We start from the raw sequence: 21099 nt of genomic DNA, 5'->3' as shown, positions 1-21099 counted from the left end.
GAGGCATGGTGTAGCTACCACCCTGAGTGCAGACTAACAGGCGCAACGTGGAGTCAGGCTCACCTAAACGTGCATTGCTTTCGGGAGTAGAACCATTTCTCAACCACAACCAAACCTAACAAACCAAAATAGAACCAAACCACCATTACACACACATGTTATCTGCTCGGTTCGCTTTGAGACGCCACGACTGAGCCTGCTGGTTTGAAACGAGGGAATCGAACGTCACCCCTTTCCACCGGCGCTGACTCCCCTTTGAACCCCACGTCTACTTCCGCCGCGGGGTCAGTGAGCGACGTGCTGTCAGCGCCGGACCTGGACACATCAACAGGGCACAGACGCTTTCTGTCCGTAGCCCCTGTCCTCCGTGAAGACCCCCCCACCCTCACCCACCCCCCCCAACCCACTGACTGCTGCTACCTGTGAGTCCGTGCCGCCGCTGTCTGTGGCTGCAGCGTGCTTTACTGTTGTTTTTTTGCGGGTTTAACCTCACGCACGTTAATTCAAAAGGTTTGTGACCCGCGTCATGATGCCGACAAACCTGGAATACGGAGGAGGATCGGGTCGGGCTATGTGCTGGAAACGAACGCATGTCTGAACGGAGGTTTTCGTGCTCACACGCCTACCTATCGAGGCACCGGGGATGGGGGGGGGGCATCTTATCTGTTCTACGCGTTAAGTCAGTCATGTGTTGATGGTCCTGCAAGGAGGTGAAGCTTCCGCGGTTATTCAGCAAATAGTCGGGTCTTAGTTTTGTGTTCCCACTCCGGTCAAACCATGTCCGAGGTGATTTCCAGTTGTGTGTCCGCTGCAGCTCGTGTTGTGTCGGTTGTCAAGAGCCGTTATGCAAACAACGTGCATCTGTTACTTCGTGTGCAGCAGCAGTGAAGAAGAAACTGTCTATTAACTGAAACCAGCACCGAATGCATCAGATTTGACCTCAGGATCAGGGAATGTGCACAGCTATATTTATCTTAGTGTAAAAAGAAACCATGCACACAGACTGGAAATCCTCATTCCCTCTGGTGCATTATACATTTTGCAACGATTAGCAAAAGCCAAAATGTAATAATACTGGTAAATGAGTGCACTGCCACAGCTGAGAGGCCTTGATTGTTGGTTTAAGTCTTCATTCCTTCTCGCAATAACAGTTTTCCAGTGTCTTCATTCCAGTCTGGCGGCTGAACGCGGGCCACAGGGCAAAGTTCAACAGGATTGCACAATAACTTTTTTCCTTGTTGTCACATTTAGACCTGCAGGGAGGGAAAAGTGCTGCAGTGGTACATTGTGTATTGTTACTCTGAACAGAGGTTTATTAAACAGAAAATTGCACACAAAAAAGTAAGAAAAAAAGTACACAGGCCTGTTGCAGATACTGTATGTACAGTATTTATAGTGAGTAAAAGTGGGGATTCAATTCCCTGACATTAAAACAGAAATCCAGTGCTTGTTTGGATTAGACATGTTAAAGCCTCAGTCATTGCTCAAGGCCACAAATGATTAATAAGAACAGACACTACAGAAAAACTACCAACGTTTAATGCATCAATCTCCAGATGCAGTGAAGTATAATAGATGCCCCCCCCCCCCCCAACCTGAGCAGCTGAATATCAAGAGCTGACCTGTGACTTTTTAACACCATTATATCTAAAAGAGTGAAATAACAAATCTAAATGTTCCAACGAGGTGAAATCCTGTTTTGTGAATGTTTGTATTTCGCTGTCCACAGACCAGAATGAATGTGGGTGTGGCACACAGTGAGGTGAACCCTAACACGCGGGTGATGAACAGTCGGGGGATCTGGCTGACCTATGCACTTGGTGTTGGAATACTTCACATTGTGCTCTTGAGCATTCCCTTCTTCAGTGTGCCAGTGGTGTGGACTCTCACTAATGTCCTTCACAACTTTGTAAGTAACACTTTCACACTGTCGCAGATCATTGTCAAACCGCTCACTTGATTTGAGGATGTGTTAGAAATCATTACCTGGTTTACCACAGTTAAACGTAGCTTCCAGCTAGATATGAGAGGGTGTCAGTTTCCTTCCGTCTTGCCCGTGCTTGTGTGTGCTTGTTAAAATATGCTCTATTTTGGGGAGGCTCTCCTTGTGGCGGCCTGACACATGATCTATTATGATAATTGCTCCACTCCATATAAGGTCTCCAGACAAAACTGACCCCTCATTGTGAAACGGCTGGCCGGCACATAAAGAAACCCAGTCAGTGTGTGTGTGTGATATCATTGATGAGTGTGAGTTCTGAGCACTTTACAAGGATTGTGTATCACAGCCACAACAGAAGGCTATTAACAGAAACCAGTAAGGTCAACTGTAGCCCATTGTTGTCCTCACAGTAGTCATTACTTTCCACTCTGTAACGCAGCTTTTCCATTTAAAGCTGAATTCCAGTGTTTTGACACAGAGTAAATGGAACGTTAGATACTTGGAGAAGCAGAGGGTGAATTCAGTCTCGATTAAATATTCTGAATACAATGTGGAGTTATTTAAAACCTGTTGAATTTTATAATAAAGTAATTGTTTTCATGAAGGTTTTAATGGTGAAAATATGGGAAAAACAGAAACTTCAAAGCATTCAAACAGTCTGCAATGGTCTTATTCATCCCAAACTGTAACTGTGCCCTGTTGATGAGGTTTTTGTGTCTGCAGGGAATGTATGTGTTCATGCATGCGGTGAAAGGCACACCCTTCGAGACCCCAGACCAAGGAAAAGCAAGACTTCTTACACATTGGGAACAGCTGGACTACGGCGTGCAGTTCACTTCCTCCAGAAAGTTCTTCACCATCTCCCCGATCATTCTGTATGTGCCAGATAAACTCTTATTCTGTCTTTCCACTTGTTAATCATTCAAGCATCTGTTTAATCAAACCCAGTCGTTCATGCTGACTACTATGACATTATTTCCTCCTTAGCTCTAAAAGTAGAACATTGATCATGACCAATTGTTTTGGAATAACTGTTGAAAGTAAAAGGCTGAAGTTCATAGAATCCATGTGCAAGAAGAAGTTGTGCTCACATTTTGATCTTATTTCTCTTTTCTTGTATCAAGATGATTTAGTGGTTTATTGTTTTTATCCCTCTCGTCTTCCTCTGCAGATACTTCCTGGCAAGTTTCTACACAAAGTACGACACGACACACTTCATCATAAACACTGCCTCACTTTTGAGCGTCCTGATTCCCAAGCTGCCGCAGCTACACGGAGTGAGGATCTTCGGCATCAACAAGTATTAAGACATTGTAAATGCTGTGCCTCATAGAGAGCACAGTTGATTCCTATGTGGTTTGTACCACCGATGTGTAAACCAAGTCGTACAGTTTGTGTAAATGCCACTGTTGTCGATAGGATTTTCAGTTTGTACATTAAATGTTTAAAAGAACAGGATTTTGTGTGTAGATGACAGGATGCAATACGCTTCACTAACTTATGTGAATATTTAATGATGTATTTTTGGCCTGCTTAGACCTGGGCTGGCCCAGGCTTCAGTCAGGCTTTTGCTTTAGTTCATATTTTTCTTTCTTTTCCTTCAATTCACATGATGTGAGAATACGTTTGTTTCTACCCACAGAGAAGTCCCTAATGTATTTTTCAAAGATGTTTACTTCTTGTGGGGAGGAGCCTGTGGTTCGTTTATCGGTACACTCTCATTTTGTAATGAGTGAAGAATGGAATCATACTCTGTCTTTGCATGAGTTCCTTGGTCTATGAATCATTTGTCACTTGTGACTCAATCAAAACAGGGCAATGTTTTCATTGTACAGTTTTTGTTTGTGTGAACGTTATGTCCCGTTTGTCAAAATAAAGGTCCTGTATGTGGAAGTCAGGTGAAGTGTTTAGTGAGTCAGGTCTGTAGTGTCCTGTGATAAACTGACTCTGATGTACACTGCATTAGGAAAGTATTCAGACCACTACACCGTCTTCACTTGTTATATTGCTTTCAAATGCTAAAATAAAATGTAATATTACAAATTTTCTTTTACACTCATTGATCTTATGACGAAGACAATCTGAGCATTTGGAAAAGAGCTGGATCAGAGCCTGATCGGGCAGAGCTCCATTATGAGGGACTTTTACAGTTGGTTTAGTTTCCAGATGAATGGTCATCATAGGAATCTGTTTTCATAAATGGTGCTGACATCATGTAGAATCCTGAGCAGTGGTGGAGAACCAAACTATCACAGAAGCAACAGTCCAGACTGTTTCCATATTTCCTGTGCAGGTGTTGTATCTGAAGTCAGGCTCCTGAGTCACTGAGGTTCTCTTTATTTCTTCTAACTAAGCTTTTAAGTCACAGAACTTCTAAATTCAGCCCCATGATGGAAAATCAGCATCATGTTGCAAACATTGTACTGGTTTTTAACTTTATATATGCTTTAAATAGAACAGCCACCACAGGATTAAAAACTTTATTTAAAACAACTTATTTTATAAAATGTTATCCTCTTGTAACTGAAACTAAGAATCTGGAGCGATGCATCAATCACCTAGGTTCCTCTAAACTTGGTTTTTGCATGTGGTCGTCCAGCCTGTGAAGATCCTCACACTGCCGGCTCAGGACTCCTTTGTAAACCTCAAATCGATGGTTCAGATCCTTCTGGGAGTGGATTTTGAATTTGGTCCCAAACGCCCCATCAGTGGAGCCTGTCCCATAGAACACACGGCCAATCCGGGAGTGGACCAGCGCCATGGCACACATGACACAAGGTTCTCGGGTCACATAGAGGTCGTAGCCGGTGCAGATGTACGGCTGAGCGCTGGCCTCTGCGTCAGGACTTGTGTCTGAGGTTGGTGAGGCAGAACTGCAGGCAGGGTATTTGTCAAAAGAATAACACCCAGCCCCCTGACTCCGAGCCACCAGGTCGATGCAGACCATGGCCGCGTGGTGGAGGGGATGGTCGCCTCGGCAGTCGTGGCCCACTGCGATGACCCTCTGTGTAGCTGGGTTCACCACGACAGCCCCGACTGCCTCCATCCCAGTCTCCTTCCCAGCTCTGGCAGCAGCGACAGCAGACATCATGTGCATGTGCATCAAAGCTTTTTGTTGTGGGTTGAAGAGCTCTCCTCTCAGAGCCACGGTCACCTGCTTATCCTCGTGAAAGGAGGTGGGCCAGTGTTTGCTCGCCAGCTCAAACTGAGGTCGGGTCAAGGCGGGACGTGAAGGGACCTTCACCACGAAAGGCTCACCTAATCCATCGTGTCCTACTCCATCCGAGGGCAGCAGCGAGTCGATGCTCACCGCCTTCATGTCTGGTGCATCACTGACGAGGCACAGTAGGACTTCCAGAGGGTGACGGCTGCCCTTCTCCCTGCAAGCCCTCACCCTCTTGATGTGCGGCAGGCCGTTCAGCGGGTGGAGGCTGTTCAGCTCCCTGACGAGTCGAGATGTCTCCTTCTTGTCGACAATGGGCGCAGCGAACGCCTCTATCAACTCCACGTCTCGTGACAGCTCATCTGACAGCACGGGGTAAGCCACCCAGGAGTCAGTGTCACACGCCGACTCTCTCCGGCGTTTCACTTGGGGCTCCATTGTGTTGGCGTCCTCCTGTGAAATATGATTTCACAGCAAAGTGAAACAAAATTAGTGCGTTTGCAGGGAGAGGACATGGTGACAAAGACTTTCTGTTGTATTCCACACAAACCAAGGCACAACTACATGATACAAGTAGATAAAAGACCTGGTGACTTTGTGGTCAAAATCACTCAAAGCATGAAAAACACCAGTTGGAACTTCAAAGATAAAAGTGATCTTAAAGAAACTGTTTAATAAATGACATAATGTACCAGTGGTGTCTCATACATGTTCTTGTCGTCTGCAGCACTTTTCTGTGTCACATGAAACAGCCGGGTAGCATTTGATGCATGAACATTAAAAACACACAAAAGAGACACGAACATTTACTGTACAAAGTAGATCTTTATATTAAAACCCAACTGGTATCGACAGTTCAAGGCAAATATAGATCTGCAAAAAAAATAGATTTCTTGATAAATCTGAACTCAACATAGCAGTTGAGTTGGTGGAGAGAGCAGACAATGAATGAGCCAGATTTAAAGCAAGACTGATAAACATAAGTTTAACAAAAGCTGGAACCTACATTTCCCAGAGTGCAAATTGTGTTTCTTATTTTCTCAAACTGAACAAATCTGTCTGTCCTGACTCAGTGAAGACATTACACAACAATGTTCTCTACACCAAAGAGCTGTGATGATGATATGAACTGACCAGACACGTTTCAGTGGGTAAAAATAAACTTGTCAGCGCCATCTGGTGGGAAAACTACATATGACACTGTTTCTAAATGGACCTCAATCATATCTTTGTCCTTTCTGCACTGCAAACACCGCATCTGAGCAAAGCCAACATCAGCTCATAATATAAGAGACTGGTTGAACATTTTTCCAAGAACATACACCAATTACAACCAGTAAAATAATACTATATCTATTAACTTCCGAGAGCAGCCGGGATTATATGTCCGTTGATGTGATGTTTCAACTCTAACAACCTCTCAGGTCCACACACAGTCTTTCATCATTTCCTTCCCAGTAGAAGCTTTGTCTTTATGACTTTGGGCACATGTCTCACAGTGAGTGACACCCTGGTGCCTCGTGTCAGCGTCTCCCCTGCCAGGCCACCGGCCGCCGACAGGTTCACCACCTTGTCCGTCAGCGTATCCTGGCTGACCGCCCGGATGCCGTGCAGCAGACGCTGGTACATGTCGTCCTGCAGGATCAGGAGACTGCGCGGCTTCACCAGCAGGGAGAACAGGTACCGGTTCTCCTCGGTCTGCGGCGCCTCGCCCTCCAGGCTGCTGACGGGCCGGTAGAAGTCCAGCAGGGTGTGGGAGCCCAGGCTGATGGTGGTGACGGTGGGGTGGTACAGAGGGCCGTCTTCATGAGGCATGATCCCTTCTCCTTCTTTGTACTCGTTCACCAACACATGATTGGCCGTTTTCCCGCTGAACGCACCGAGAGAGGAGATTTTCTCACAGTAAGTCTGGAGCCAGTCAGGAATCTTCTCCGGCAGCATTCCCTTGGGATGCGGTAACCCGCCCCAGTTCTGCAGCCTGCGGCCCGACAGCTGAGTCCACTTCGGCTTTGGAGACCTGTAGACTTGCTGTAGAAGCGAGGCCTCTTCTTCCTCTGATATGAAATCGGGGATGTAGTGCACTGTGGGCAGAGCGTCGAGTACGACAAACTGCTTCATGCCCTCACCAAAACACGCTGGGTGTTCCATGTCTCCTTTAGGAAAGTCAACATATAACAGTCTGGTTAAAACCCACCTGAAAGGAGCCGGGGCTGGAGGTGACAGGGAATTAAATGCACCGCAGCCACGTCTGATAAAACTGTGGCAATAATATATACAAAATGAAAATAGCTTATGAACGACTCAGTAATTCAAATCTGTCAGGACGTCTCTTGTCAGCCGCCGCAGTGCATTGTGGTCATAGCATTAGCAACTGTTTGCTTCCTTACAGCCTTCACATCCTCCCTGTGCCTACAACACAACACAGTCACATGACAGGTTCACTGACAAAGAGGAAATTAATTAACTATTGTCAATTGGAAATGACGCACTTCCATATAGTGTAATTGTTTGGAAACTTTACACAAAGAATGTTTAACCCGATGCCACAATGTTTCGGTGTTTTTATTGATTAAACCTGATCTTGTATTATTGTGTTGCCTTTATACAACACTGTCCGATTCCCTTCAACGTAAACACATCATCCCACAACTCACCCAAAACACAAATCCTGAAACACAACGTTGTTGTAGTTTGAACATCAAATTAAAATAAATATTACCTAACCTTAGAGATGAGAGTAAACACTGAAGAAAGTAATATCGTTCAGTTTCTAGGCCGATTCATCCGGTCGACGCCATGCTTCTCTTGTGCACCGGACTAAAATGTCCCCTTAAACAAAGGCACCCAAACTTGGTTCCCATACAGCTCTCTGCATTACTTTTTAATATTATAGGTATATATATTTTTTAAAAGCGCATTTTTTCAATACACTTTTATGATGATGCTTCATCTGTTTTTAATCGGTGATGCTGTTTAGATGTTTGCTCTTAATCTGAGGTCACGGATTTGGCAGCTGCACGGATCTATTTACATGTGACGCAGCCGGACGTCAGAGGACGAACGTGTTTCTCATACTTCTGGTTTGTTGCTCTGAAACTGCGCGATGCTTTTGGATTATTGGTATTTTTCCAGATTGAGTTTGCTCCTCGTAGTTGAGATTTGAACTGGGACAGGGGTCAGAGGTCACCCTGAGTTACTCTCCTGATTCAACCCCAGGTCCATGAGCATGTTCTCCTCTCGAGTGAGGAGTGCACAGAGGCTGCTGCAGTACAGACACACAGCGGGGGGTCCTCCTTCATCTGGAAGAGCCTTCTCCTCCAGGCTGGTGCTGGGCATTGAGACGAGCTGTGACGACACCGGAGCGGCTGTGCTGGATGAGACCGGTTCGATCCTGGGAGAGTCTCTCCATTCCCAGAAAGAAGTTCATCTGAGGTGGGTGTCGCAGCTGTAGTCGGGTCACAGGGACGCTGCTCAGGGGTTTGCTTTGATATGCTTGTGTGTGTCTGGAATGCTGCAGGGCTGGAGGCATCATCCCCACAGTGGCACAGCACCTCCACAGGGAGAACATCGAGCGTGTGGTCCAGGAGGCTCTGGAGAGAAGCGGAGTGCACCCGAGCCAGCTCGCGGCCGTGGCCACCACGGTGAAGCCGGGCCTGGCCCTGAGCCTGGGCATCGGCCTCGAGTTCAGTCAGAGGTTCGTGCGGCAACACAACAAGCCGTTCATCCCCATCCACCACATGGAGGCCCACGCCCTCACCGTCAGGATGCTCCATCCCGTGGCCTTCCCCTTCCTGGTGCTGCTCGTCTCCGGGGGCCACTCACTTCTCGCCATGGCCCGAGGGGTGGACGACTTCCTGCTCCTGGGTCACACGCTGGACGAAGCTCCAGGGGATATACTGGACAAAGTAAAACTGTCAAACTCCCATCAGGCGTTTGTTACAGGGCTCAGTTTGTGATCACGAAGGCAAATGGTTCTTCTTGTAAATTCACAGGTGGCGAGACGCTTGTCCCTCATCAAACACCCACAGTGCTCCACCCTGAGTGGAGGACAGGCCATCGAGCTGCTGGCTAAGAATGGGGACAGGAGGAGGTTCCCCTTCAGGACACCCATGGGTCAAACTCATGACTGCTGCTTCTCTTTTGCTGGACTACGGAATCAAGTCACAATGACGATACTAAAGAAAGAGAAAGAGGAAGGTAAGAGGACAACTGACTGACCAACCCAATGAAACCAGTCAACAGCAACCATTACAATGCATTTTGTTACCACAGCGTAAGACCTGTGAATAGTTTCCTTCCAGTTATTTGACTTAAATCAGCTTTTTTATTACCAAACCAGAAACATACAAACATGTAATTCAAGTTCCTGAGTAAAACCTCTGTATCTCCTCTATCTTCCCTGCAGGAGTAGAACAGGGGTCACTGCTGTCGTGTGTGAACGACCTTGCAGCCGCCACGCAGCACACGGTCGCCTCTCATCTCGCCAAGCGAACACATCGGGCCATCTTGTTCTGTAAGGACAACGGCCTGCTGCCACCCAGCACTCCAACTTTAGTAAGTGTGATAAATCCATCAGTTTCTGCACTGTTTTTAGTCTCAGGTTTTTATTTTACTTCAGTTCTCATCACGCAGTTTTTACATGAACACCCTGTGTGTACAAGGATGGGAAAGGACAATGATAATTACTCTAGATTGCTTCTTATTTAAATTTTTCTAATCTCTTTGCCTCCTTTGTCTTTAACCCTTGACTAAGGCGAGGAAAAAATAGCTAAAATATTTTAACGGAAAAAAACACAGAAACCTCAGAGCGTGTCACAAGTGAAGGATTTCCTCTTTCCTCTGATAGAAGTGCAATGTATGTCTTAAATAATGATTCTGGTATTCAACAAAAGGGCTATAAATACTCACTCAAATGTTCAAAATAGTTCTCAGCTATGTAATCTCCCCCCCTGTATGAATAACACTTAAAACATCAGGGTTCAGCCTTTAAAATAAAACATGACTTTGCTTTTAGGACCCATTTTTCAAGAGGGAATAAACACCAGAGGTTTTGTTGACAGTAAGAACATTACAGAATAAGAGCAGCTTTATCCCTCCAGTTCAACAACATTGAGCCCGTTGTGCTGTGAGGCTTTCAGCAGTTACTCTCTCTTTCTAGGTGCTGTCTGGAGGAGTTGCAAGCAACCAGTATATCCGCAAGGCTCTGACCATCATCACTGAGACGACAGGACTGAGCCTGCTCTGTCCTCCGGCCAAATTCTGCACCGACAACGGAGTGATGATTGCATGGTGTGTGTATCGTCTTAGATTTAACTCAATGATCTGATTTGACGTGGAAGTTTGGTCTCTTTTCTTATTGGTATTTTTTTATTAAACCCAGGAACGGTGTTGAACGTCTGAGGGAAATTAAAGGAATACTGCCTCCACATGTGGACGTCCGCTACGAGCCCAAGTAGGTCACTGAGGATTAAAAACTGTTCTGCTCTGTTTTCATGTCACTGCTGATTTAAAACGACACTGGCTCACGTAAACGTTCGATTCCAGGGCGCCGCTGGGTGTCGATATGTCAGCGGAGGTGAGGGCAGCGGGGATCAAGCTGCCGTCCGTCCAACTCAAGATCCTCAACTGACAAGACTGTTGTTTTTGTCCTGTACAAATAATACGTTTTTAACACCTGGATTTCCCCCCAGTTCAAAGTATATACTGTGTATATTTTGTATATGTATACAGCACACAGATATTTATTAATAAATGAGGTTGTTATAGATCTCAGATCTTTCATTTTTATTTATTTTTTGGGAGATTAGAGACATTGAAATTGCTGGTTGTGCTCTTCTATCAACAGAGACATTCAGATTTTACACATTGTTGATTAATCCTCAGCTCAGAGTAAAACACAAAAGTCTTACACTGGAAAGTTTAAAAACAAATCTGGAGCTTTAGGCCCATGAGACTGATCTATGAAAAATGGTTTCTCATGGTCTTATGTTTTTGCCCTGATGTATCATCATGTTGTAGATCATGTGAAGTTTATGAGTCAGCATGACTGTACTGCAGCTGATACTAACAAACTGGAATAGATGTGATTTAAATATCTGAATGTGTTTTAACAGCATTTGAATAAAAATGAGGCAACAATCCTCGATCAATTAACTTCTTCTCTACACATTAAATGAAATTTGATTTAAATCAGTTTTTATCTCCACCTTGTTGTGATGACACTCATCTCAATTTGAAGTTGATCTGATGAAAGCCCTGGGACAAGTATGTTAAAGTAAAAATGGTGAATATGGTCAAAATGGCCACTATATATAAAATGGCCGGCTTCCTGTGGTGTTTTTCATAATGCCCCTTGAGACTTTTTTTTTATGACTGGTCGCGATACACCTGTGTATCGATATTGGTGAAGATCGGTCATAGGGAAACCTAGGGGCTGGTTCCAGGGGGCGCTGTTGAGCCATTTTGCCACGCCCAATTCAAAATACTCATGAATACTAAACTATCCATAGCCCTTGGATTTTTTTTAAATAGCCTTGTGTATATATGTAATTATCCCTACTTTGAATACATTTCTATATTTACATATTTTTTGTCATACTATATTTTTAACTTGAGCTGCTACTTTCTTTCTTAACATCGACCTGCAGAGATGGAGAGCCCCTGTTCTCCACCATTTTAGACCTAAGCATGCACGAGTTTCAAACCCACTAAGAGAAGTAAACTGAACATCTAATATTCATTCTAACATCATCAGAGGCAGAATATTTATTCTAGCACTCTACAACAGACAAATAAATATACTGGTGGCATAGTGAACAGCTTTAAGGAGCACTCTATATCTCCACTCAGTTTTCCATGGCTGTGCCCAAACAAAGGTCAACAAAAACTCTTCAAAGTTTATGTTTCCTTGAAAAACCCAAAATCTGTATGAATTAAAAAAACCGCTAGCGATACCAGTGTCTGTATATTTGTATTTGCATGTGTGCAGGCATACAGCTGATTAATGTATTTTATGTAGGGATATGGCTGTGTACACTTAATAAATGTTTAAATTGATAAAAAAAAATCTGTATCCACAAACATTTTATAGAAGAGAATAAAATGTGATATATATAGAGTCTGACATATGCATACCTGGAAAACCACGAGAACCAAACTGGTGGTGCTTGCAGAGGCCTAAACTGTGGTTCCATGACTCTTGCATGTGAACATCTGGAACCATTCACCGTTTCTGCAGGAGGACGTATCTGATACACTTTCTTGTGCTGCTGTGTCATTTGTGAATTTCCTCCATGGAGGATAAATTAAGGTACATCTTATCTTACCTTATCTTAAGTACATCAACATGTTCAAGACATTTTTTTTTATCGTTTTATTTGGTGAAATACTATCATTGTGAGGACATTATTTTTTTTTTAGGATTTTTTTTAATGAAATTGTAAATCCCTCCATTAACCTTGACAGTCCTCACAGCAGGTGTAGAAGGTAAAGTCAGTTGCTGGGGGATGTTGGCGCCGCTGACCTCTTCTGCTTCCTGCACAACCCCAAAAGGTGGCGAACTCTCTTACACAATGAAGCCTTCTTAGGTTTCTGTGTCTTCTCAGGCAGCCCTGTCTCCTTGGGTTTGGAGAGAACCTCTTCCTCAGTGCGCTCAGTTGTGGAAGCATAAGGTTTATATCTTTGGAAGACCTCATCAGAAGTAACCCTGAACTTCTCCTGATTGGCTGCATGACTTTGCCAGACCTTGTGATAAGAAGCCTTGAGCTTCTCCAGCTCTTCTTGGATATTGTTCTTCTTCTTCTTCTCGTCCTGGAGCTCGGTGTCTAATTTCTCCTGGGTGGTTGTATGACTTTGCCAGACCTTGTAATAAGAAGCTTTGAGCTTTTCCACCTCCTCTTCGAAATCGTTCTTCATCCTCTTTTCCTCCTGGAGCTCGTTGTTGAACTTCTCCTGATTGGTTTCATGACTTTGGCAGACCTCATGTTGAGAAGTTTTGAGCCTCTCCAACTCTTCTTGGAGATCGTTCTTCTTCTTTTTCTCCTCCTGGAGCTCGGTGTTTAACTTCTGGTTGTTTTCAACACTTTGCCAGACCTCGAGGTGAGAAGTTTTGAGATTCTCCAGCTCTTCTTGGAGAGAGTTCTTCATCCTCCTCTCCTCCTGGAGCTCGGTGTCTAACTTCTCCTGGGTGGTTGTATGACTTTGGCAGACCTTGTGATGAGAAGCTTTGAGCTTTTCCACCTCCACTTCGAAATCGTTCTTCATCCTCTTTTCCTCCTGGAGCTCGATTTTGAACTTCTCCTGATTGGTTGCATGACTTTGGCAGACCTCGTGGTAAGAAGTTTTGAGCTTCTCCAACTCTTCTTGGAGAGAGTTCTTCTTCTTCTTCTCCTCCTGGAGCTCGGTGTTTAACTTCTGGTTGTTTTCAACACTTTGCAAGACCTCGAGGTGAGAAGTTTTGAGATTCTCCAGCTCTTCTTGGAGAGAGTTCTTCATCCTCTTCTCCTCCTGGAGCTCGGGGTTGAACTTCTCCTGATTGGTTGCATGACTTAGGCAGACCTCGTGATGAGAAGCTTGGAGCTTCTCCAGCTCTTCTTGGAGATCGTTCTTCTTCTTTTTCTCCTCCTGGAGCTCGGTGTTTAACTTCTCCTGGTTGTTTGCAACACTTTGCAAGACCTCGAGGTGAGAAGTTTTGAGATTCTCCAGCTCTTCTTGGAGAGAGTTCTTCATCCTCTTCTCCTCCTGGAGCTCGGGGTTGAACTTCTCCTGATTGGTTGCATGATTTAGGCAGACCTCGTGATGAGAAGATTGGAGCTTCTCCAGCTCTTCTTGGAGATCGTTCTTCTTCTTTTTCTCCTCCTGGAGCTCGGTGTTTAACTTCTCCTGGTTGTTTGCAACAGTTTGCAAGACCTCGAGGTGAGAAGTTTTGAGATTCTCCAGCTCTTCTTGGAGAGAGTTCTTCTTCTTCTTCTCCTCCTGGAGCTCGGTGTTTAACTTCTCCTGGTTGTTTGCAACACTTTGCAAGACCTCGAGGTGAGAAGTTTTGAGATTCTCCAGCTCTTCTTGGAGAGAGTTCTTCTTCTTCTTCTCCTCCTGGAGCTCGGTTTTCAACTTCTCCTGGTTGGTTGCATGACTTTGGCAGACCTTGTGATGAGACGCTTTGAGCTTTTCCACCTCCTCTTCGAGATCGTTCTTCATCCTCTTCTCCTCCTGGAGCTCGGTGTCGAACTTCTCCTGATTGGCTCCACGACTTTGGCAGACCTTCTCCAGCTCTTCTTGGAAAACGTTCTTTTTAGTCTTCTCCTCCTGTAACTCTGTGTTCTTCTTGGCCAGCAGGTCTATGAGGTACCTTATTTGTTGGGAAATACAAATAGAGTTTTGCAGAATCGTTTCTGGGCATTGAATAGTCCCCAAGTTTTGTTGAAAAAAACCTTCCATCACTAGTTTATTCTATTAGTTTTAAATAGAAAGTTAGAATCATTATGGAGAGATTTCTGAATAAGTTAAACTTTTTCCATTCATCTTATTTTGCTGTAAAGGACCTATCAATGGAACCTTTAAGATAAAGGAGCCTTCGATATATAGAACATTGAACGTGTCTTTTATCTTTCACATCAAACATGTCTGTGATCTTAATGAGTCCTTTTCCTTTGCATGTATTTTTGGGTCGTTTATAACCTTTATGTTGTTTTTATTTATAGGACATAGGCTTTATTGTGAAAGGAAAACAGAGAGAGTGGGGGAGCACATGCATAAATGGCCGCCAATTCTCTTCTTCCGGAACATTCCATTTATTCCTTGATTTCTTTATTTTGACATGTTTCCTTTCAATAGTCATATTTCATCACAAAATGCAAAAATCTAGATTAATAATCGTGGATTTCAGCAATCCCCTAAATGTATTATTATTCTCATCAAGATCCATGAATTACTCTCTGTGAAATCAGTGAAAATGTAAAATAAATGTTTTCACTCACATTGTTTAAGACAATGAAATAAAACTGTGAATCCACAATTACTGCTGGTTGGAAAAGTCTTAAATATGCAAAAATATTACATACAAAGTCTTAATTATGTTGAGCTATGTCTGAATTATTTTAATGTTCATATATTTATATTTGCCAATATATGGGTATATTGGATGTTTTACTCCCAACTATCAACATTGGCATCTGCACCACAAGTCCACATAGGGCACGCTCTAACCCTAACCCTAACAGGGCAGGTAAATTAGTCTTTTCGGGTCTTAACCTAAACCTAAATCTAACCCTAACCTTAAAACCAATTCTTAACATTCAAACAGTCCTTTGAGTTTGTGAGGAGCAGCCAAAATGTCCTCATAATTATGCTATTGGACAAAAATGTAGATAGACATGCTTTATCATAATGATGAATCTGACCCGGGACAAACAAGATCCCTTGATATTTCCACAGTGGAGGAGGCAGAGCGAGATTTGAGGCTCAGTCATATCACTGTTTTTCAAATAATCTGTTTCCTCAATTCTTTTGACAATAATACATTTACAGAAAAACCTGTCAATGATATGAATTTCTTTAATTTATCATCTAGAGTGGCAGGGCTTTATTTGATTGGCCAAATATATTGACACGCAGAGTGTGAATGCGTGGCCGATCGATTAACAGGGCCGAGCACAGGCAATTTCAAGCTTGTTGCGGGCGGTGAAGAGAGAGCGATCGATGACCAAGTGCAAGGCTCCGCCTTGCGTGCGTTTTAAGCTCTGCAGCAAGGATAACGCTTCACTTCCTATAGCCAGCAGGTGGCGCTGTGGTTCTAAGTCATGATGTCTTTGTAGATGTCGTCAGGCCGCGAGTCTTGTCTTACATGTCTAGTTGGGACTTGATTGGAACAAATATGTCTTAGATACAGAAGCTAGTGTTTTGATGGCGTGTAATCAAACTTTGACGCCACGCCATGGTCAAACGGCCTTGAAACCATATGAATATCTTCAAGGGGGGGATGTTAATACACAAAATGGCGGGCTTCCTGTTGCGTTTTTCATAACGGTCCTTGAGGCTTATGGTCATGATACACAACTATCATCATTTTCGTGAGGATCAGTGAATGCTAAATGAGGGGCTTTTCCATAGGTGGCGCTGTTGAGCCATTTTGCCATGCCCTTTTCCAAATTCTCCAGAATACGTGAATTTCCACCACTTTTTTAAATTTACTTCAAAGTCTTACAACTTTTTGAGCACGTTGAAAAATGCTCAGAATAATCCTTTCCATTTCAATAGGGCCTCCCACCGATTTCGGTGCTCGGGCCCTAATAATGCCAAATATTAACTTTCCCGCTTTACTGGATTTTTATTTTATTCTGAGTGAACATGATCAGCAACAGGAGGAACTTACACAAGACAAATTGTAGTTTTCCACACATTTATCCAGACAACAACAATTCACCATGTGCCTCTTTATCATCCATGATTTTGAAATCTCAGCCAGATTTCCTTTAATTTACATCTGGACATACTGGTGCAGCACTGCAGGTTCGAGGGCAGAAAATCCACAGGAAGAAGGAAAAACTGAGCTATTGTTGGTTCCTGTGTCAACATGAACCAACATCTCAGATTCTCACATGACACGTTCCATTGTTACAACATTACTTTACTGCATTGTGCAATGTTGTGGTTTGTCCACTGTGCGGCACATTGAATGAAAAAGGACATAACTTACATTTAGTGATGTTAGGGATTAGTCATTAGTTATTTTAAGCGAATACTTTGAATCCTGTCTGCTTTTAAAAGGGAACATTCATTATGAAACTGAGATTAGAAAACTGCTAAAGGGGGATTCCACAGAATTTCTATCTGTGTGATTGGTGTTTTTGACATTTTCATGACTTTATTTTGAAGAAGTCACAGCCATGAGATCCAATCCAATCTACAGTCGACCACAGGGTCTCAATGCAGGACTTATACTCAATATTGTTGTCATTTAACCAATGAAACATGATATGAGGAGAAATCAACAACAGAAAAGAAAGAGATTCACTTCTGCAGAATTCAAACCATTAAGAAGAAGATGGGACGAGGCCCAGCGAGGTGTGTAGACCAAACAAACTCCACTTCCTTCACCTTTTCATGTTTAACTAAATGTCTGATTGACCAAAGTTATATAAACAGCAATGACAGGATCAACTACTTCTGAGCCTAGAGCTCGTCATGTTGATAGATGTTATACTCCTTTGCACTGATCACTCCGTCTTTGTCCTGGTCGCTCTTGTGGAAAATGTCGGCCATGATCTTCTCATAGAAAGCGTCGTCGCGTGGCTTCCCTCCTTTCTCATACGACAGTTTCAGATATTCTTTCACCTGATGATGGAGGAAAACTTTATCAGAATAAATAACAGACATACGTTGCAACACTCGTCTTCTATAATAAATATGTTGTGCTCTTCTGGTTCCATATCACAGTGGTAATGAATAATACTGAGGTGTTGATAGCAGGTTGTTCACCTCTGTACCACCTGGGCCATCAACAATCCAGATAACATCAGGAACATGAACTTTTAGGCATCAGCTTTATCTTTGTTTGATTATTACATCAATATCTCCGGACTATTGTCCTTCATGTGGTCAATAAAAACTTGAATTAGGTTAATAATTAATGATTTATAGCCTAATTACCTAATTGTTTAATGTTAACATCCCATGTGGCCTTTAATCTTCATGAGGAAAGTAGGTGGGGTTACTTTGGCTTGTATTTGTTAATACTTTATATTTGGATAGCCTGTTATTTAATAGTAATACCAAAAAGTAGTTTAGGTTATGAGGGTCTTCTGTGGCACTTAACTAAAATGAAACCATACATTGATAGAAAACACATATTTGTCTCAAGCTTGTTATTACCTCCCTTCCAAAGCCTAAGAACTCCAGGATCATTGTTGGTTTGTGCTAATTTAATAGAACATTTGACATCATAAAGGTGGTCATGAAAAAACAACTAGTTTGGGAAATACACTTGTGTACTTTCTTTTCAGGAAGATAATAATAACAACACTCTCGCATCTGTATGATATGAATCTAAAGCTTGGAGGCAGTTGGCTTTATCTTCACTCAGCAGATGTGACCCAGGCTGAAACAGCTGATGTGTGTCTCTCAATTTAAAGCAACACTATAACCTCTTCATGTAAAGAAGAACTAACCCTATCAATATGTATTCCGCTCACCAAATTATATAGAGCAATAACAGACTTTCAGGGGGAGGAGGGTGAATCATCATACACTGACTTGGAGTTCCTCCCAACTCCAAGTCAGTGTATGATGAATCTAATTTTAAAAGTAACAATATTACGGTGAATAAGTTGCATTATGTTGCTTTGAGTGCCATTAGACTGGTTTTGATCTGCTCGGCCATCTTGACACGTGTCAACATCTAACTTTCTGGCATTTTATTTCATTTTTGTCATTTTTACCTCAGCCTTTGAGAGACTTTTGTCGCTATCGTTGTCCATCTCTCCAAAAGCTTCCATACTACGTGGTCCCCTGGACACTGAGTAGACCTCCACCTCAAAGACCACTGTGGCGTTGGGCGGCACCGGATCTATTTCAGTATGAGGGATAAAAACAGAGCATCAAAATTATAAAAGACTGCATTTCCTTATAAAACTATAATCATGACCTACATCTTAAAACACATTTGTTATCATTCTCTACACATGGTTTCAAGCACAAGATTCTACAAAGCATTAAGCTCTGTAGGTGATTTTAAACTTTACCTTTGTAACAAGAGCCTTGAATGGTTGTAAGAATATAAACTGGTGTTGGGGAAACAGAAGCATTTCCTTGACAGACAAAGAGAAACTTGAAGCACAGAGTCCCAGAATGGGTAAGTTCACAATCAGATCATATCAAAGTGCATCTACAAACATCCACAGGTTTGTAGGAAACAGCAGGTTAAGGTAAGAATACAGTTAGCTGTTAGTTTTCTGAAAGCACACATGCAAGAGAGAAATGGTGCAGAGACCTTCAAACCTTAGAGCATGCTTACAGTTCATGCCAGGGACGGCTGAGGAGCAAGAGGTGTGGTGCTCTTTCAATTAAAGTGCTGAAAGAAACAAACAGGACAGCATGACCGTGGCTCTTCTGGCACAAAAACAGGATTTAAAACTGTATTAGTGGGATTCATGTAACTCAATTTCTGATGGTTTTCTATGTTCCCAGTGGGCATGGACGCATTCATTTCACTGAGGCATCAAACGCTACTGGTAGAGGTTGTAACTTACTAAAAACATGTAATGCATCCCATGGAACATTTGTACGAGGAACTTTATGGAATATCAACGTGTGGTAATTCAACTGAAACCTTACAGGAAGCCGGGACTGTAACATCAGCTGCATATTCAAACCCATCATGGTTTTACAAAGGATTGGGAGATGGCACTCTGATTGGCTTATTACATGTTACACCCAGAACACACCTATAATTAATTTAGAGACTATAAGTGCCTGGCTCTCACAAGCTGCTTTGGACACTTCCTCAACTTAATTCATATAAAGCCTGGAGTTTTAGATGAAAAGATACCTTTGACATGCACAGTGGGAAATGTAGGATCCAGTGCTTTTGGAGCTTGACATGATATTTTGGCATTTGGCATCAAATCTGTTCCTTGCAAGTGACTAAATTGAACCAAGCTGGGAATGATGGCCGCCCCATTACCTGATATATATGCACTTACTAGAAACTATTTAAATCCCATTTCCCTATAAGAGACAACGTGTGGGGACATTACTACATCCACTTACGTTTGCCCTTCTCTCCAAATGCCAGGGCAGGGGGGACCGTTATCTTTCGCTTCTCTCCAGGACACATGTCCATCATCCCGATGTCCAGGCCCTTGATGACTTGTCCGATGCCCAACACGAACCACTGAGGGTGGCCAGATTTGTCTGACCGACTGAGACAGAAACAATGCAGCAACAACAAACAAAAAAAAGACACAACATCCAACCAGTGAGTCAGTTTGTATATCACAAGGATTTATACATGTGAATGAATCTGAGCTGGGATGGACAGATCCTCATCAAGGATACTCATGGATCATAGATACTCAGGAGGGTTAGAGTAGGCCCATAAGTACAAAAAGTATAACCCCCCCACCAAACCCACCTATTTAATAATAACCTTAATATATGTGACACAATAAAAAAGCTTTCACAAAAGGTAATAAAGACCAGGCACTGGGAATCAACTTGTTTTCAGGTAAACTCTCAAATCAAATCAAACTGTTTGCAAAGTTAATCCCCATCAGCTGCAGCCAACTGGTTGCTCTGGCCCATCATCCACCGACCTGCAGTAGAACTGGGACCCATTTTCCTCGAGGAATCCGTCGTAGTGCACGTTGACCAGGTCTCCTCTCTTGCTCCTCTGTGTGCACGTCTCGGGTCTGAACACGACCTCAGTCTTCACCTCGGGTTCCAGCTCAGCGGCCGAGGCCCGGACACCCCGGACGCCGAGCTGCGAGGCCACCAGGAGGCACAGGGTGCAGGTCAACACGCTCCACATCGTGCTGCGGTGCCTTCGTGGCAACTTCTCGTTCTTCACTCGCTGTGGAGACGTGGAAAGAGCTGCTGGAGGACGGAGGAGGGGAGTTACTGCCCCCGAGTTTAGTCTGTCAGGCGCCTCTGCTTCCTGGTTCGTACAGATGATCGGAGGGTCCTGATCCTGAACCTGCTTTTTATCAAGAGATCTGCGTTGTGGGCTCGGGTGTGATTATATGTTATAACACATAACATATAATATTGTTTTAATACATGGTTGGGTACGCGACATGAGGATAAACCCTGCCTGACAGACTATACGCGGGGCGTAGAGCATCATAAACTCAAATACTTCCAGCAACTTTTTGGACTTAATGGAAGGAAGGTGGGCGTGGATCATAAATGTAATATAGTATAATAATGTCATCATTAAATAAGAGGAATACATAATTGAGATAAACATGCGTGAACGTGCTTTACAGCTGAAAGTGTCGAC

General features: G+C 43.4%; 5 protein-coding genes across 6 annotated transcripts; 2 read left to right on the top strand and 3 right to left on the bottom strand.

Annotated features, from left to right (window-relative positions):
• The first annotated feature begins 290 nt into the window (after nt 1-290).
• On the top strand, nt 291-3839 carry ormdl1 (ORMDL sphingolipid biosynthesis regulator 1). Of its 2 annotated transcripts, XM_062402139.1 has the most exons (4): nt 291-422; nt 1730-1909; nt 2666-2817; nt 3114-3839. In XM_062402139.1, the coding sequence occupies exons 2-4, from the start codon at nt 1736-1738 to the stop codon at nt 3247-3249; spliced, it is 462 nt and encodes a 153-aa protein (XP_062258123.1). In that variant the 5' UTR covers nt 291-422; nt 1730-1735; the 3' UTR covers nt 3250-3839. The 2 variants fall into 2 exon arrangements, with proteins under 2 accessions (XP_062258123.1, XP_062258122.1); XM_062402138.1 differs by lacking the exon at nt 291-422 and having other exon boundaries at nt 1600-1909.
• A 567-nt stretch (nt 3840-4406) lies between these two features.
• adat3 (adenosine deaminase tRNA specific 3) lies at nt 4407-7959 on the bottom strand. Its single transcript, XM_062402135.1, has 2 exons — nt 7830-7959; nt 4407-5558 (listed from the first exon to the last, which is right to left on the bottom strand). Exon 2 carries the CDS (start codon nt 5541-5543, stop codon nt 4497-4499), a length of 1047 nt encoding a protein of 348 aa, XP_062258119.1. The 5' UTR covers nt 5544-5558; nt 7830-7959; the 3' UTR covers nt 4407-4496.
• On the bottom strand, nt 5581-7928 carry alkbh6 (alkB homolog 6). The gene is made up of 2 exons (XM_062402136.1): nt 7830-7928; nt 5581-7258 (listed from the first exon to the last, which is right to left on the bottom strand). The coding sequence occupies exon 2, from the start codon at nt 7251-7253 to the stop codon at nt 6549-6551; it is 705 nt and encodes a 234-aa protein (XP_062258120.1). The 5' UTR covers nt 7254-7258; nt 7830-7928; the 3' UTR covers nt 5581-6548.
• A 195-nt stretch (nt 7960-8154) lies between the features above and the next one.
• Nucleotides 8155-11258, top strand: osgepl1 (O-sialoglycoprotein endopeptidase-like 1). Its single transcript, XM_062403200.1, has 7 exons — nt 8155-8537; nt 8623-9010; nt 9098-9302; nt 9511-9659; nt 10264-10394; nt 10486-10557; nt 10650-11258. Exons 1-7 carry the CDS (start codon nt 8326-8328, stop codon nt 10732-10734), a joined length of 1242 nt encoding a protein of 413 aa, XP_062259184.1. The 5' UTR covers nt 8155-8325; the 3' UTR covers nt 10735-11258.
• Nucleotides 11259-16483: 5225 nt separating this feature from the next.
• fkbp7 (FKBP prolyl isomerase 7) lies at nt 16484-20675 on the bottom strand. Its single transcript, XM_062403201.1, has 4 exons — nt 20414-20675; nt 19869-20020; nt 18539-18666; nt 16484-17435 (listed from the first exon to the last, which is right to left on the bottom strand). The coding sequence occupies exons 1-4, from the start codon at nt 20626-20628 to the stop codon at nt 17274-17276; spliced, it is 657 nt and encodes a 218-aa protein (XP_062259185.1). The 5' UTR covers nt 20629-20675; the 3' UTR covers nt 16484-17273.
• Nucleotides 20676-21099: the final 424 nt, after the last annotated feature.

The sequence above is a fragment of the Platichthys flesus genome, chromosome 13 (genome assembly GCF_949316205.1).
Source record: "Platichthys flesus chromosome 13, fPlaFle2.1, whole genome shotgun sequence".
NCBI classification, from domain to species: domain Eukaryota; kingdom Metazoa; phylum Chordata; class Actinopteri; order Pleuronectiformes; family Pleuronectidae; genus Platichthys; species Platichthys flesus.
This window is presented reverse-complemented; position numbering and strand designations above follow the sequence as displayed.

What these genes read in the sequence shown, in the direction of transcription:
- ormdl1 (XM_062402138.1), top strand. Translation starts at nt 1,706, where the DNA reads ATGTTTGTATTTCGCTGTCCACAGACCAGAATGAATGTGGGTGTGGCA. An exon ending in CTAATGTCCTTCACAACTTT is followed by an intron (nt 1,910 to 2,665) that starts GTAAGTAACACT and finishes TTGTGTCTGCAG; the next exon opens with GGAATGTATGTGTTCATGCA. An exon ending in ACCATCTCCCCGATCATTCT is followed by an intron (nt 2,818 to 3,113) that starts GTATGTGCCAGA and finishes CTTCCTCTGCAG; the next exon opens with ATACTTCCTGGCAAGTTTCT.
- adat3 (XM_062402135.1), bottom strand. Translation starts at nt 5,543, where the DNA reads ATGGAGCCCCAAGTGAAACGCCGGAGAGAGTCGGCGTGTGACACTGAC.
- alkbh6 (XM_062402136.1), bottom strand. Translation starts at nt 7,253, where the DNA reads ATGGAACACCCAGCGTGTTTTGGTGAGGGCATGAAGCAGTTTGTCGTA.
- osgepl1 (XM_062403200.1), top strand. Translation starts at nt 8,326, where the DNA reads ATGAGCATGTTCTCCTCTCGAGTGAGGAGTGCACAGAGGCTGCTGCAG. An exon ending in CAGAAAGAAGTTCATCTGAG is followed by an intron (nt 8,538 to 8,622) that starts GTGGGTGTCGCA and finishes GGAATGCTGCAG; the next exon opens with GGCTGGAGGCATCATCCCCA. An exon ending in CAGGGGATATACTGGACAAA is followed by an intron (nt 9,011 to 9,097) that starts GTAAAACTGTCA and finishes GTAAATTCACAG; the next exon opens with GTGGCGAGACGCTTGTCCCT.
- fkbp7 (XM_062403201.1), bottom strand. Translation starts at nt 20,628, where the DNA reads ATGTGGAGCGTGTTGACCTGCACCCTGTGCCTCCTGGTGGCCTCGCAG. An exon ending in ATTTGGAGAGAAGGGCAAAC is followed by an intron (nt 18,667 to 19,868) that starts GTAAGTGGATGT and finishes ATACTGAAATAG; the next exon opens with ATCCGGTGCCGCCCAACGCC. An exon ending in AAAGTCTCTCAAAGGCTGAG is followed by an intron (nt 17,436 to 18,538) that starts GTAAAAATGACA and finishes CTCCATCATCAG; the next exon opens with GTGAAAGAATATCTGAAACT.